This window comes from Mirounga angustirostris, unplaced genomic scaffold (genome assembly GCF_029215605.1).
Source record: "Mirounga angustirostris isolate CCGP_5_RB_7025 unplaced genomic scaffold, mMirAng1.0.hap1 SCAF_9, whole genome shotgun sequence".
NCBI lineage: Eukaryota > Metazoa > Chordata > Mammalia > Carnivora > Phocidae > Mirounga > Mirounga angustirostris.
Genome location: NW_026991717.1, coordinates 116,085,948 through 116,103,297, shown reverse-complemented (window position 1 = coordinate 116,103,297; position 17,350 = coordinate 116,085,948). Strand labels below are relative to the sequence as shown.

The following is a 17,350-nucleotide window of genomic DNA, read 5'->3' as shown; positions in this document are numbered from 1 at the left end:
TTTTTGAAGTAATCGCTACACCCAACGTGGGCCTCAATCTTACAACCCTGAGATCAAGAGCTGCATGCTCTACTGACTGAGCCAGCCAGGCGCCCCTGGCTCAACAAACTCTTAAGAGCCTACTGTGTGTGCAAGATACTATGCTAGATGCCAAAAATAATTCGATATTGGAAAAAGAAATAACCTTGCCCCTAAGCATTTAGCAAATACGATAAGCAGTTATGCTACAGATAACTTCAAGTCATAATGTATATTATAAAACTAACTACTCTGAGTTCCTTACTTTCTCAAACCTACCTCTTCATCCAGTCTTTTTTTTTCTTAAAGTAGGCTCCACGCTGGGCATAGAGCCCAAAGTGGGGCCTGAACTCACATCCTTGAGATCAAGAGTTGGACATTTAACCAACTGACCTACCCAGGCACCCCTTTATTCAATCTTCTTCTGCCAACTTTCTACCTGGTATCTTGGATAAAGACAAGAAGCTTTACCCAAGGACTGTAAATACCTGTTAAAATTATTTACCAACAACACTGTAAACTGTAATCGTGGTGATGTGTTTTTACTTTAAATCCGTAATATATCCCAAGAAGGTCTTTGTGCAGCTTTAAAATCCCTTCAGTAATACTATGCTTCTCCACAGGTTTTAAATGAAAGAATTAACCTGACACTAACTTGCCACTAAAACTGTAGGTCCTAAGATATACATGGGCCATTCCAACCCACACCCTCAGGTATTGATACCTCAATTCTTTATTATGAAAATATACTTTATGAGAGAGCATCGAATCTGTCTTTCCCATACATGCTAAATTCCTTTCCATGAACCCTCAACATCTCGGTGCTTTTCTAAGCATAAAGACAGAAGTGGGGTGGGGTGCCTGGGTGGCTCAGTCAGTTAAGTGTCTGCCTTCGGCTTAGGTCATGATCCCAGGGTCCTTGGATGGAGCCCTGGTCATCGGGGAGTCTGCTTCTCCTCCTGCCCCTCCCCCATCAACTGTGAACACGTGCGTGAGCTCTAATAAATAAAATCTTTAAAAGCAAACAAAAAAAGATAAAAGTGGGGTTATATAAATCTGAAGGTCTAGTCATTTTAAAGTACTCATAAGCCCCCAAAGTCCCTACCACCACCATCCTAAATCAAATTTAACTGCTTCTCAGCCTTTTGGCTAAGATCAAGTGTAAATTTAAGTATTAATATAGCTAGTCTTAGCTAAATTAGAAATACAGCATTTGGAATTCACACCACCTTCTGATGTACATTTTGAGAAGGAAAGCTTATTAGCCCAAATCTCTTCACCAATTGTTAATGTAAGACAACCAAAAATAATCAGATATATTATAAAAGGAAAAGTTTGTGTTTCTTTTTTAGTCAAAGAGAACTACACAACTACTTGTGTTCTTTCTTCTGGCTGGCAGTCAGGAAAATGCCTGACTCAAGTACCACAAGAGCTCCTGATGTCTCTGCTCACATCATCCATCTTAAGTCACTGTTTTCTAGACTTCTCCCAACACTCAACAATCAAGAAGAAAGAACAATAATACGCTCTCATATTTTACCATCGTGACAAATCTGTCATCTACTCCGCAACAGTTATATTTGCTTAAATTATTTGAAAAAAAAATTTTCATCTGACAGAATTGCTTTTCTTTTTACCAATATTGCTAAGTAAAATGGACACTCCAGCAGACTACGCCATGTCTGTCTTGTGGTTTCAAGTATCTCTGGGCACCACACCAAGTACACCCAGAAGTCAAGTCTGTTAACATTTTAAATTTCATCTAATCTGAAATAATTGTTCTGTTTTTACTGGAGGTAGCTCCAATTCCATTTTTGAAGATACAAACAGATTTAAATTGAGGTTCCTCTCACTAACAGTGATTACAAATTAAATCAAAGTCACACAATTGTGCATTTCCTTATTTACATATATAGTGAAGTCATTTACTTCATGTTCAGAGTACACTATTTGCAACGTTACAAATCAAACCACCTCACCAGGTGATGATTAAACAATGGGGGCGGGGTGAAGACTCCCAGGGAATTATATAAAAACTATGAAGATATTAATTCCATTTAATTCCATGCTTTATTTTAAATAATTCAGTTACCACTGCAAGGAAAATCTGAAAAGTCTTTCAGACAGTTGTTTTTCTGATGTGACAGGCAACATTGCTCATTTGAGATACAATTTATATTACAGAGAAATTGCATTTTATTATTTCTTTACAAAGCTAGATAAGGACAGTAAGATCATCAGTTGAGCAATGTAAATGCAACTGTTACTCAATAAAGGATCATTCCATTCTTGCTATGGGCAAGATACTGTCTTAGGTTCTGTGCAGGTACAAGAGCAAGAGACAGTCTGTGAACTTACTGCCCTTTCTATCTTGTAATCAGATATATGGAACTGAAACAGGGTTCAAGGGGTATGAGAGAGAGACAGATACCAACAATTTATGTTACAAAGCACTGACCTAACAGCAATAAAAACCTGGGAACATAAGTGGGAAGAGAGTAATCAATTCTGCCTGAGAGAAATCGAACGGAGGACTGATGAAGGCTATTTGAGTCAAATACATTATAATTACAACTGTATGGATAGAATTGCAACAGGGAGCTTGGATGGGCAACAAGGACATGAGAGGTCAGCAAAGAATGACGGAAGTTTGTAGCGATACATGACTGACACATGCAGAAGGACTAATGAGAGAAACCACAAAGGTAGACTGAACAAGCCTTGAATGCCATGCTAAGACTTAATACGTGCTTCACACTCTAAGAAATTCAAAATCATTAAGGATACATGAGCAGAGGGTTGAAATAATTATACTTGTTTTAGAAATAGTCTATATAGATGAGAGAAAACAAAATACAGAGAATCAGTTAAAATATTATTAAAAGTACAAGTTAAAAAAAGCTAATTATAGAATACTTAGAACTCAATCCTGTGTTTATGAAAGAAAAACAATCCATATATTCCGATTAAAAACTATATTCATCCGGGTGCTGGGTGGCTCAGTTAAGTGACTGCCTTCGGCTCAGGTCATGATCCTGGAGTCCCAGGATCAAGTCCCACATAGGGCTCCCTGCTCAGCAGGGAGTCTGCTTCTCCCTCTGACCCTCCCCCCTCTCATGTGCTCTCTCTCTCTCTCATTCTCTCTCTCAAATAAATAAATAAAATCTTAAAAAAACAACAACTATATTCATCCATATAGAGAAAAATCTCTGGAAGAATACACAACAAAAACGTCTACAATGGTTCCTAATGGTGATGGGATTACAGGTGGTACTTAATTTCCTCTTTATAGTTTGCTTTATGAGTTTTTTTTACAAAGAATATACAATGTTTTTGTAAAGGAGGGAGGTGTAATACCAAGAAAGCCATTTCTTTTTTTTTTTTTTTTAAGATTTTATTTATTTATTTGGGAGAGAGAGAATGAGAGACAGAGAGCATGAGAGGGAGGAGGGTCAGAGGGAGAAGCAGACTCCCTGCCGAGCAGGGAGCCCGATGCGGGACTCGATCCAGGGACTCCAGGATCATGACCTGAGCCGAAGGCAGTCGCTTAACCAACTGAGCCACCCAGGCGCCCCAAGAAAGCCATTTCTATTTTTAATGATAATGAAAACCTGAAAGGAACGAAAAGGATTTTTTGTTTTTATAGAGACAAGAAAGTAACAATAAACCTACTTTAAATCCATTCAAGCCTGAGATTCCAAAAGGAAATAGGAAATATACCTAGGTTTTAGCTACTTTTTGTTTTGTTGAAAAGGAGTAATGAATACATAAACAACACAACACATAAAAATCTCCTTTATTTTAGCTTCACTTAATATGGCCACCAACCTGAGGAGAGTAATAAGACTTATTTTCATTTATTTTAGAACCTGTGTACTTTTTTTTTTTTAAAGTAGACTCCATGCCCAGCACTGAGCCCAACATGGGGCTTGAACTCACCACCCTGAGCTCAAGACCTGCGCTGAGATCAAGAGTCAGACGCTCAAGTGACCGAGCCACCCAGGCACCCCAGAACTTGTGTACTTCTAAAAGAGAGGGCAACTAATTAAAATTAATGTGTAGGTTGAAATACATTTTGTTGTACTTACTTACAAAGCTGCCTTAATGAATTAGCTCTGTTTGGAATAGTCTGTACCAGTGTTTTCTCTGGCAAGTTAACCTTGTCCAGACTCCCTCACTCACTACCTTCATCCCAACCTGGAATAAGCAAACCAACAGTCATCCACCCACTGTGGGTAGATAAAAGATTTAAAATAACTATAAACTATAAAAATACCCTCCTGCATTTTAGCCACAAGGACATATTATGATGAGGATGATCTTGTGAAGCCCCATAGCAGATTCACTTAGAAGGAGTATTTACACTGAAAGAGCACAGTTGGCCTAGAAAAGGTAACACTATAGAAACATACCCCATCAGGGGCGCCTGGGTGGCTCAGTCGTTAAGCGTCTGCCTTCGGCTCAGGTCATGATCCCCGGGTCCTGGGATCAAGCCCCACATCGGGCTCCCTGCTCCGTGGGAAGCCTGCTTCTCCCTCTCCCACTCCCCCCCTGCTTGTGTTCCCTCTCTCGCTGTGTCTCTGTCAAATAAATAAATAAAATCTTTTAAAAAAATAAATATATAAACATACCCCATTAGAAGCTTTCTTCTTTGCTTTCCATTCATCTAGTTGTGCCTTTGTCTTTGCATCAACTTTAACAAGGAGCTTCTTTTCTCCAATCTGCAGGTCATGCAATAACCTGAGTGCACGGAGGGTAGACTCGGGTTCCTTATACTCACAGAAGCCGAAGGCTAGAAATGGATGTAAAGAATTAGTGAAATATCAATACAGTGATGAAAACAAAATATTTATGGAAAATTAAAATCATTAGAGACCAAATGTTCTAATACCAGGATTATCATGTTGTCACTTCTCCCTTTCCTTCGATTACCCTTGATGATTTTACTTTTAGCACCCTCAAACCACCAAAAGAAAAAAGAAAACAAGAACGGGAAAGAAAAGAACTCTGATCAGGCAAATTGCTACTTATTACAAGTGCTGATAAAATACTGAGCAGAACCACAAATTTCATAATTGAAGTCTTTTAATTATTTCCTGAATTCATTCTATCCAAACCTCCTCAGAGCTACCTACAAATAAGTGACAACAGGCTCTTTAAACCTACCACAAGGACTTTCCTTTTTTTAAATAGGATATTTCTCCTGTTTTTGTTTTTTTTTAAAGATTTATTTATTTTAGAGAGCGTATGGGAGAGAGCGTGCATGCACACAAGCACAGGAGGGGCAGAGGAAGAGAGAAGACACTCTCAGGCCAACACCGCACCCCACCCCTGCCCCTGCTCGGCGAGGAGTCCGACACAGAAATCAAGAGTTGGACGCCTTACCAACTGAGCCACCCAGGCACCCCACAAGCACTTTTCAATTCTGAGAAGTTAAACTACAAATGTACTGACCTTTTTATCCTAATAATAAGTTTATTTTTCTGAATCTGTTTAATTTTAACAGCTAGTCTCACCATTATTACCATGCCTTTAAATCAGAGATATTAAAACATACACTTTAAAGGAGTAAAAATTGGGGGCGCCTGGGTGGCTCAGTCGTTAAGCGTCTGCCTTCGGCTCAGGTCATGATCCCAGGGTCCTGGGATCGAGCCCCGCATCGGGCTCCCTGCTCTGCGGGAAGCCTGCCTCTCCCTCTCCCACTCCCCCTGCTTGTGTTCCCTCTCTCGCTGTGTCTCTCTCTGTCAAATAAATAAAAATAAAAATAATAACGGAGTAAAAATTGAAAATTAAAAAAATGAATCCAAATATGTATAGTTAAGGACACAACCACATAGAGAGGAACTATTCAGAGTGATTTTAAAACAGCAAATTTGACCACAGGTTTTTAGTGCGATATAAGATGGACAAAAGACCTGTCAATAAACAAGAAAATTTCTATTATCACATTGCTGATGATAGTGTTGGTATTAGTAGTCTTAAACTGTTGTACATGAAATGTAAGATGAAGCAAGCCAGTAATTACTTAATAGACTATCATCCCGATGTCCTTGAAACTAAGGATTCTCAGTATGGGAGGGAAAAAAAAGAAGATATATTACAGAAAAGGTTAAATAAAACATCCTGAATGTAAACTAATATGCACTAATATGCGCTGGAAAAATGTAAAGGCAAAGACTAAACAAGTGTTTTATAAAAAATATTTATTTAAGTAATCTCTACACCCAACATGGGGCTCGAACTCACGGCCCCGAGGTCAAGAGTTTCACAGCCCAAGATCAAGACTTGCACGCTCCTGACTGAGCCAGGCTGGCCCTCCAAGACTAAACAAGTCTTATAATGAGTATATCTAATTCCCAGACTGTGATTTTTAAAGCAATTTCCCACTAAAAAAAAAAACAGAGTTCCTTAAAGAAATGGCTGATCCTAAGTATGGGACAGAAAAACTTCTGGATGAGTTTATAAGATTCCAAATCCCAGATAACATTCCAGACAATAAGGTAGCTATCAAAGGCAGTTAGGCTTGTGTCAAAGCCACTGGAAACCCAATTTGCAGAGAAGATGTAAGACAATTTAAGCTTCACTAGCAATAATGACAATTAATTCTTATTAAATATAACAAATTGAACATATTTCAATCCCTAAGTTCAAAATGGTTTTAAAAAAAGTCACTGCTGGGGCACCTGGGTGGCACAGTCAGTTGAGCATCCGACTCGTTTGATCTCAGCTCAGTCTTGACCTCAGGGTCATGAGTTCAAGCCCTGCACTGGGCTCCACGCTGGGCATGGAGCTTACTTTAAAAAAAAAAAAAAAGTTACTGCTAAATGATACTGAGGACATCAACTCATTCTTTTGAAAAATGAAAGAACCACAGCATTTACCCTGTTTTCCTAATACAATTAATTCTAATAAAGAGGATTTGTTCTTCAATGAAAGAATGACAGAATTCTTCAAAATAGACCACCACATTTTGCAACCCTCTAATGAATGAACCAATCCAGGAATAGACAATCAACAGCTGCTACCACAAAAATTTTAAAAATTAAAAAAACAAAACAGTGTCTCATGATGAAGAACAATACCTTTAAAAAATTCATTTTTTTTAAAGATTGTATTTATTTATTTGACAGAAAGATAGACAGTGAAAGAGGGAACACAAGCAGGGGGAGTGGGAGAGGAAGGAGCAGGCTTCCTGACTAGCAGGGAGCCCGACGCAGGGCTCGATCCCAGGACCTTGGGATCATGACCCGAGCCAAAGGCAGAGGCTTAACGACTGAGCCACCCAGGTGCGCTACCTTTAAAAAATTCTTACAAATAAAAAAACAAAAATAACACATGCGAACTCAAATCTGATTGTGTCTCAAGATACAACCAGTTTACATAAAATACAGAGACAGAGAAGCATTGGCACATTATTCTACTGGAGCTGCAATCAGCAAATCTACACTCAAGAAATGCTACTGAGCAATTGAACCAGTTTCTCCCACAAATAATTCCAAGGGAAAAGAGATAGAAGAACTTAAATTATTAAGAGACTTAAAAATATGCCAACCAATTGCAATGTGTGGACTATATATGGATCCTGTATCAACTATTGAAAGAGTTGACATTTGTAACAATTGGACATCAGAAAACTGAATTATGATACTAAGAAAAGGTTAATTTTTGAAGCTTTTATAGCATTTTCAGTATGTTTTTTAAAAAGCTCTTATCTCGGGGGACCTGGGTGGCTCAGTCGTTAAGCGTCTGCCTTCGGCTCAGGTCATGATCCCAGGGTCCTGGGATCAAGCCCCGCATCGGGCTCCCTGCTCTGCGGGAAGCCTGCTTCTCTCTCTCTCCCACTCCCCGCTTGTGTTCCCTCACTCGCTGTGTCTCTGTCAAATAAATAAATAAAATCTTTAAAAAAAAAAAAAAAGCTCTTACCTCTTAGAGATACACGCTAAAATATTTACAGACAAAATGATGGATGCTTGGGATTGCTTAAAAAAAATATGAGGAGGAGGGGCGCCTGGGTGGTTCAGTTGCTTAAGCGACTGCCTTCGGCTCAGGTCATGATCCTGGAGTCCCGGGATCGAGTCCCGCATCGGGCTCCCTGCTCAGCAGGGAGTCTGCTTCTCCCTCTGACCCTCCCCCCTCTCTCATGTGCTCTCTCTCTCCTCTCATCTTCTCTCTCAAATAAATAAATAAAATCTTTAAAAAAATATATATATATAAGGAGGAAATGGACAGAGTACAGGTTAAGCACAACTGGCCATGAGATGATAAATGTTAAAGCTAGGTGACAAGTATGTAGAAATTCATCATATTATTTTAATTTTACATATGCATGAATTTTCCCATAATAAATACTGTTTAAAGAATGCACATCAAACAGGTGCTTTGGGCGCCTGAGTGGCTCAGATGGTTAAATGTCTGCCTTTGGCTCAGGTCATGATCCCAGGGTCCTGGGATCGAGTCCTGCATGGGGCTCCCTGCTGAGCAGGGAGCCTGCTTCTCCCTCTGCCTCTCTCTCTCTCTCTGTCTCTTATGAATAAATAAATAAAATCTTAAAAAAAAAAAAAAAAGGTGCTTTTACCACCAAGAATGAAAAGAACAGTTTGCTTCTAAGACTAACAGGTCATCTGACCATCTGTTCTGCTTTCTTCCTAAGTCCTAATTGTTGAATGTTGATCATATACTCCTGCTCTGCAAAAAAAGGACTTTTCAAAATAACACTATAAAAAAACAGACTAATTTTTCCTCTCCTACCTCTTTCCTGTTAATACTTTTCCACTTTCTAAACTCAACTCAGCTAAATCTTCCCAAATGCCTTTAATCCTATTCCAATCAGAAGGAAGACAAGAGTGCTGACAGAATACTCCCATGGTTAAGGGCAATGAGAGCAAAACATGCAACAAGTGACTTAAGCACACAGATTAAAATTATCTCAGTAAGAAAAATAACCTACCTTGAAGTTTTCCAGATGCACCTTGTACTCTCTTCCAGCTCAAAACCAAACCACATTTCTTAAAAAGAAAAACAAAACAAAAAATGATCATTACCATTTAAGAAAATCACCTAAACAGTACTAAAGAGCACAATTGATATTTCCACCAGGAGAAAGATAAAAGCAAAAAGCAAAAAAAAAAAAAATCATACCAGCTATGAGTCCTTAAAATTCTCTCAATCCCCACATACCTATTATATGAAAGAAATCTATAATATAAATTCTTATTTGCAGAGAATTGACTACCTTTTAGATTTTATTTGGGGGGCGGGGAGATAGCGAAGAGTGGGGAGAAGGGCAAAGGGGGAGGGAGAGGAAGAGGGAGAGAATCCCAAGCAGACTCCACGCTGAGCATGGAGTCCAACTCAGGGCTCGATCTCACAACCCTGAGATTACAACCTGAGCCGAAACCAAGAGTCAGACACTCAACCAACTGAGCCACCCAGGCACCCCTTGACTACCTTTTAATAAATTAGAAATTTTACAGCATTGGGGCACCTGGATGGCTCAGTCTGTTAAGCGTCTGCCTTTGGCTCAGGTCGTGATCCCAGGGTCCTGGGATCGAGCCCCACATTGGGCCCCCTGCTTGGCAGAGAGCCTGCTTCTCCCTCTCCCACTGCTGCTCTGCCCACTTGTGCGATCTCTCTGTGTCAAATAAATAAACAAAATCTTAAAAAAAAAAAAAAAAAAAAATTTTTACAGCATTATTTATCCTACTCGGAATGTATACATAAAAAAACAAAATTACCAATATTATAATTTTTAAAATAAACTATAGAAAATTCAAGTAAAAACTCTGAATCCATAGAGATCATGTTTTAAAACACACATCTATATTGGGCGCCTGGGTGGCTCAGTTGGTTGAACGACTGCCTTCGGCTCGGGTCATGATCCTGGAGTCCCTGGATCGAGTCCCGCATCGGGCTCCCTGCTCAGCGGGGAGTCTGCTTCTCCCTCTGACCCTCCTCCCTCTCATGCTCTCTGTCTCTCATTCTCTCTCTCTCAAATAAATAAATAAAATCTAAAAAAAAAAAAAAAAACCACATCTATATTACAAAGAACTTTTTTTAAAAGATTTTTTAAAAGTAATCTCTATACCCAATGTGGGGCTCGAACTCACTACTCTGAGATCAAGAGTCGCATGCTCTACTAACTGAGCCAGCCAGGCGCCCCTATATTGTAAAGGATTTTTAATAACATGGAAAAATGCTTGATATGGAATGCAAAAATAACATGGGACATGAAATTGCAGATAACATAGTAAGACTTTAACTATGTAAAGAAAAAAAATTTCCGTAAATCAGAAATATTAATAGGGCAGGTTGTCTGAAGAGTAAAACATTACATTTTGTTGACGTTCAAATTTTTTTATATTATTTCTCTTTTTTATATAAACTTACTTATTTGAGAGAGAGAGTGTAAGCAGGCAGAGAGGCAGAGGGAGAGAATCTCAAATGGACTCTGCTGAGCAGGGAGCCCGACACAGGGCTCAATCCTAGGACCCTGAGATCATGACCTGAGCTGAAACCAAGAGTTGGACACTCAACCAACTGCACCACCGAGGCGCTCCAAACATCATTTCTAATTAAGTAAAAACTAGAAAGTTAAAAAACACTTATTTGTAGGAAATGGTAACTGAACATTGCCTGTCAAAGCTGAGAATGCATGAAATTTTCACATCTCCCTTCAGAGAAACCAATAAAATGATTATCAAGGAATATAAAAGATAAAACTCCATGAGGTCAAACATTGTATGAGCAAACAGCAAAATTCAACAAAATTTTGAAAAGAAAAAAGGCAAATGGAAGGATGGGAACTCATTCAGTAGATCAAAGAAAGCTGTAACTTAAGGATCTACAGATAAAGATACTGATAAGAATTAGGCTAATTGATTCTACAAAGCCAAGTCATCTGGACTGGAGGTAAAAGGTAGCCACAGTGGAGAATGGGATTGAAGGATGAGGCTGAATAAAAACAGGTGCTTGCGGGGCTCAGTCGGTTAAGTGTGTGCCCTTGGCTCAGGTCATGATCTCAGGGTCCTAGAATCAAGCCCCACGTCCTTCCTGCTCAGCAGGGAGTCTGCTTCTCCCTCTGCCCCCACCCATCATGCTATCTTTCTCAAATAAATAAAATCTTAAAAAACAAAAACAAAAACCAGGTACTTGCCTGACAATATGAATATGGAATAATCAAAGCCTCAGTTCTTTTCAAGCCAACTACTTTACTCCCCACCCCTAGAGAAGATAGCCTGCAGTCTTATAGGCAACTATACTTAATAATCTCCATCCTCTAAAGATGTGGTATATATAGATACAATGGAGTATTATGCAGCCATCAAAAAATGAAATCTTGCCATTTGCAACAACGTGGATGGAACTAGAGTGTATTATGCTAAGTGAAATAAGTCAGAGAGAAACAAGTATGATCTCACTGATATGAGGAATTTGAGAAACAAAACAGAAGATCATTGGGGAAGGGAGGGAAAAATGGAACAAGACGAAACCAGAGGGAGACAAACCATAAGAGACTCTTAATCTCAGGAAACAAACTGAGGGTTGCTGGAGTGGCGGCGGGTGGGAGGGATGGGGTGGCTGGGTGATAGACAGTGGGTAGGGTATGTGCTATAGTGAGTGCTGTGAATTGTTTAAGACTGACGAATCACAGACCTGTACCCCTGAAACAAATAATACATTATATGTTAATAAAAAAAATAATAATAAATAAATAAAAATAATCCTATACTCACTAGGCATGAAACTGGAAGTCTTCTAGAGAAACCAACGAGCCCCAAAGAAAAGAACTCCATATATTAACATTCAAAACCTCTACCTGCTGGCTAGATTACCCTACAATGATGCTCAATATTTTACAAACCCAGCTTATTTATGCATACAACAACTTTTTTTTTAATTTTAATAAATCTCTACACCCAAAATGGGGCTCGAACTCACAATCCCAAGAGACACACGCTCCACTGACCAAGCCAGCCAGGCACCCCCAAAAAACTTTAATCCCTAACTCTTAAATATGAAGACAATCAAGATCATTAGATATTTAAGGAATGCCTTAAATGAAAAATGAAAGGAAGAGATAAATTCAGGAATGAAGCTTCAAACAAAACACTGTGCTGCACATATAAGTTAAGAACAGGTTTAAAAGAGGTTTTGGGGTGCCTGGCTGGCTCAGTCAGTTAAGTGTCTGGCTCTTAATTTCAGCTCAGGTCTTTATCACAGGGTCATGTGTTTGGGCCCCGTGTTGGGCTCCAAGCTGGGCATGGAGCCTACTAAGGGGAAAAAAAAAGGGGGAGAGAAAGAGAGAGCTTTCAAATAGGATATAGGAGATATATATATATCCTCACACACCTGCACACAAATATTCACAGCACCATTATTCATAATACCCAAAAAGTAGAAACAACTCAACTGTCCTTCAACTGATGAATGGATAAATAAAATGTGGTATATCCATTAGATGGAATATTTGGTCATAAAAAGGAATGAAATACTGATATAAGCTACAATATAGATGAAGCCTGAAAATATTTTAAATGAAAAAAGACAAAACATGGGCGCCTGGGTGGCTCAGTTGGTTGAGTGACTGCCTTCGGCTCGGGTCATGATCCTGGAGTCCTGGGATCAAGTCCCGCATCGGGCTCCTTGCTCAGCGAGGAGTCTGCTTCTCCCTCTGACCCTCCCCACCTCATGCTTTCTCTCTCTCTCAAATAAATAAATAAAATCTTTAAAAAAAAAAAAAAAAAAAAAAAGACAAAACATGAAAAGCCGTACATATTCTATGATTCTGTTTATATAACATGCCCAGAATAGGCAAATCTACACAGAGAGAAAGTAGGATAGTGGCTGCCATATGCTGGGGAGAGGAGAGAACGGAAAGTGACTTATTGAGCACAGGGTTTCTACTTGGGGTGATGAAAATGTTCTGGAATGAAGACAAGGTGATTGTTTGTACAACTTTCTGAAAATACTAAAAAAAACCCCACTGAATTATACATTATAAAAGGGTGAATTTTAAGGTCTATGAATTATATCACAACAAAGATGGTTTTTAAAAAATGACTTCCCGATGTTCTTGTAAAACTGAAGATAAACATGCCCTAAGACTCAGAAATTCCACTTCTAAAATAATACATGATAGAAATTTTTTCATGTGACTGAGGAAGACACATTACCTATAATACAGCAAAACATAGTATCAAGAAATAGAAACGGGGCGCCTGGGTGGCTCAGTTGGTTAAGCGACTGCCTTCGGCTCAGGTCATGATCCTGGAGTCCCGGGATCGAGTCCCGGGATCGAGTCCTGCATCGGGCTCCCTGCTCGGCGGGGAGTCTGCTTCTCCCTCTAACCCTACCCCCTCTTGCACTCTCTCTCTCTCTCTCAAATAAATAAATAAATAAATAAATCTTTAAAAAAAAATTTTTAATTAAAAAAAAATTGTTAAGCTAGAGCTATATATATGTTAGGTGAAAAAAGCAAATTACGGAGTACAGAATTAAAACTTGTGAATTATAGATTCCTATGAATATACAAATATGTAATTAAAGTAAAAAATAGGAGCACCGGGGTCTAAGTGTCCGCCTTCAGCTCAGGTCATGATCCCAGGGTCCTGAGATCGAGTCCTGCATCAGGCTCCCTGCTCAGTGGAGAGCCTGCTTCTCCCTCTCCCTCTGCTACTCCTCCTGCTTGTGCTCCCCTGCTTGTGCTCTCTCGCTCTCTGGCTCATTCTCGCTCTATCTCAAGTAAATATAAATAAATCTTTAAAAAATAAAAATAAAGTAAAAATGCACACAGGAATGATAAACACCTAATTTAGGATAATGGATTTCCCCGGTGATTACCTCCGTGGAAGAAAGAAGTGGGAATCAGGACCAACTATAATGTTTTATTTCTCTGGGAGAAACATCTGAAGCTAGTATCATAAAATATTGAATGTGACAAAGCTGAGTTTTGTATTTTAACACAAGGATCATACAACTTATAAAACAGAAATGGCAATAAAATCAAGAAGGAAAAGATTTTAAAATAACTTCTCTAAAAAATAGTGGAGATTATGGAGGGAGGAAGTACAGGCACTGTTGTTTTTCATCATAAAATCGTTTGGTATTATTTCACTTAATGCTCATTTATCACCAGGATAACAATTGTTAAACTAAGACAAAAAGGAAAACCAATGACTTCACAAACTCGAAAGAACTTATTGTTTATCCTCAGAATAAAAACCTTAAAAGCAATTAATCACCACTAAATGCTAAAATCATTGTTTTAAAGGCTGCCGGGGGAGGAGGTGGTATGAGGGGTGGGGGCTGGGGGGAGAATGATGCAACTCAAATGGTCTCAAAACATTAACCCAGAGATTACTTATTAATGACAAAGGGAAACAAGGTATCCTTACAATAAAGAGATGCGACCACCTTAACCAAGTTACTAAGCTGAACATCACCAAAAACAGGACCAAGAGACGCCACGTGCCTCTTGTTATGCTGCACTGAGAACATCATCCATGAACCATTCTTGCAAAAAATGCTTACTCTGAATCTATGAGCAAAGAGTCAAATTCAAATTGAGATATTCTGCAAAAGACCTAAACTCTTCAAAAAATGTTAATGTCATGAAAGACAAAAACAAGCAAACAAAAAAAAGGACAGGAAGGTATTCTGTATTACAGAAGTTGTCTAAAGAGGTATGACAATTCAACGCAATGTATAATCCTTGACTGAATCACAGATAAAACAAAAAGCAGCTGTTATGAAGATTACTAAGGAAATTACATATGAACTATTAAGTATATTTAGATAACAATACTATATCAGAAAAAAACCCCAATACTGTAACAGCCTTAAATTTCTTAAGTGTGATGATGGTTTTATGATCATAATAGGAAAATGCCCTTGGTCTTAGGAGAAACAAGTATTTAGAGATGAAAAGTCATGTCACAACTTACCCTCCAACTATTGAGTAAAAAAGTGTGGTGTGTGTATGTAGAAAGTAAATGTGGCAAAATGTATTACAAGAATGTTCATTTTACTATTCATCCAACTTTTCTGCAGAATTGAAATTTTTCAAAATAAAAAGGAGAGAACAATTAGAATCCTCTCTGCTTTTTCATAAATTTAAAATCCATAACAATAAAATTTAAAAATGAGAAACAGTTTAACTTACAGCAAGGAGTTGTCTTATAAGCATGTCTGAGGCTTTCTCAGAAATGTTGCCAACAAAAACTGTAGTAGTGGGACCACAATTTTCATCATTTTCTTTAGCCTTTAAGCCTGGGTGATCCTTTCTTGCTCCCAAATGCTTTCCAACCATGGACACAGTTGGTACTAAAACCTAGAGTGAAGAAAAGCAATAAAATTGGAACTGGCAATTAAATTTCCTATCATATTTAAAGTAACATTAGTCTAAAAACAATTTTAAAGTACTAAGTATACGGCACATTATTAAAGGTTCTACATACTTAATCTAAAGCTTCTATCATTTTTCATTAATGCAAATTTATTCATGACAAGTTCCACTATTAGAGTACCTTTTTTTTTTTTAACAAGATTTGAGAGAGAGCACACATACAAGAGAGGGGACGGGCAGACGGAGAAGGAGAGAATCTCAAGCAGACTCCCTCTGGAGCCCCGATGTGGGGCTAACGACCCCTGAGATCTAAGGACTCTGAGATCATGACCTGAGCTGAAATCAAGTCAGACGTTTAACCGACTGAGCTACCCAGGCACCCCAGATTACCTTTCTTTTGAAAACAACTTGGGGGGCGCCTGGGTGGCTCAGATGGTTAAGCGTCTGCCTTCAGCTCGGGTCATGATCCCAGGGTCCTGGGATCGAGTCCCGCATTGGGCTCCCGGCTTGGCGGGGAGCCTGCTTCTCCCTCTCCCTCTACTGTTCCCCCTGCTTGTGCTCTCTCACTCTCTGTATCAAATAAATAAATAGAATCTTTAAAAAAAAAAAAAAAAGAAAAGAAAACAACTTGGAAAAAGCAAATAAAAAAAATTTGGATGAAAATTTTTTTATATTTAAGACATAATTCTTAAATGTCTAAGACATCATAAATCATTTAAAATTATCAAATAAAAGTATCAAATAGATCCAGGAGCTTCTTCACAACTCTACTCTGTACGAATATAAAAGCAAATTTCAGGATGCCTGGCTAGCTCAGTCAGTTAGGTATCTGACTCTTGATTTCAGCTCAGGTCGTGACCTCAGGGTCCTGGGATACAGCCCCGCATCAGGCTCCATGCTCAGGGGAAGTCTGCTTCTCCCCGCCCCCACTTGTGCTAGCTCTAAAATAAATAACCCCCCCAATTTTTTTTTAAATAAGAGCAAACTACAATTATCCCCACTAATCCTCTGACAGAGCATTACTAATATTCTCAGAGCACTCTCCAACACTTAAATTTTACCTTTATCAAGTTAGTTACTTTTTTTCTTTTTAAGATTTTATTTATGGGCGCCTGGGTGGCTCAGTTGGTTAAGCAACTGCCTTCGGCTCAGGTCATGATCCTGGAGTCCCGGGATCGAGTCCCGCATCGGGCTACCTGCTCGGCGGGGAGTCTGCTTCTCCCTCTGACCCTCCTCCCTCTCATGCTCTCTGTCTCTCATTCTCTCTCTCTCAAATAAATAAATAAAATCTTTAAAAAAAAAAAAAAGATTTTATTTATTTATTTGACAGAGAGAGACACAGCGAGAGAGGAAACATAAGCAGGGGGAGTGGGAGAGGGAGAAGCAGGCTTCCCGCTGAGCAGAGAGCCCGATGTGGGGCTCGATCCCAGGACCCTGGGATCACGACCTGAGCCGAGGGCAGACGCTTAATGACTGAGCCACCCAGGCGCCCCTCAAGTTAGTTACATTTTTTATTTTCCCTTTATAACATTCAAATTCCCAGAGGAAGAACAATCCTACGGATTTTTGTATCTGGAACTGAATTTTGCGAAACATCCACAGCAGGCACCGAATAAATAATGGTGAACTGAGGAAGCTGCTCCAAACCCCAACACCCACCTTTGCCTAGGATGAAATGCAAGAGAGTAAGAGTACCTGTCACGTGGAGGTTTTCCAAAATAGCCAAACAATGGGTATCCAATGCAAGAAAAATTGTACTCCCCCTTGATCTGCAGAACCACATCATCTTAGTGATCTGCCTCACAGCAGATTCCTGTTTGCCCACAGAGTTACCATCTCCTTTTTAATATGAATAATACTCCCCTTCCTCCCTTTTCAAAATCCACAGATAGAAAAATACTTGAAAGTAATGAAATCTACCCTTCTCATAGTGGAATTCCAGATGAAGTCTGATGCTCTACCACTTAACTCAAAGAAAAATTCTGGTTA

At 39.1% G+C, this 17,350-nt stretch overlaps 1 protein-coding gene across 2 annotated transcripts in view; it reads right to left on the bottom strand.

Annotated features, from left to right (window-relative positions):
• The window catches only part of RBM25 (RNA binding motif protein 25), a 57,218-nt gene that overhangs the window by 23,592 nt on the left and 16,276 nt on the right, over nt 1-17,350 (bottom strand). For both annotated transcript variants that reach the window (XM_045901141.3, XM_045901142.3), the window contains 3 exons: nt 15,179-15,346; nt 8,966-9,023; nt 4,650-4,810 (listed from right to left, as the gene is read on the bottom strand). In XM_045901141.3, the coding sequence (XP_045757097.1) occupies nt 4,650-4,810; nt 8,966-9,023; nt 15,179-15,346 (387 nt within the window). The remainder of the gene's footprint in view (nt 1-4,649; nt 4,811-8,965; nt 9,024-15,178; nt 15,347-17,350) is intronic.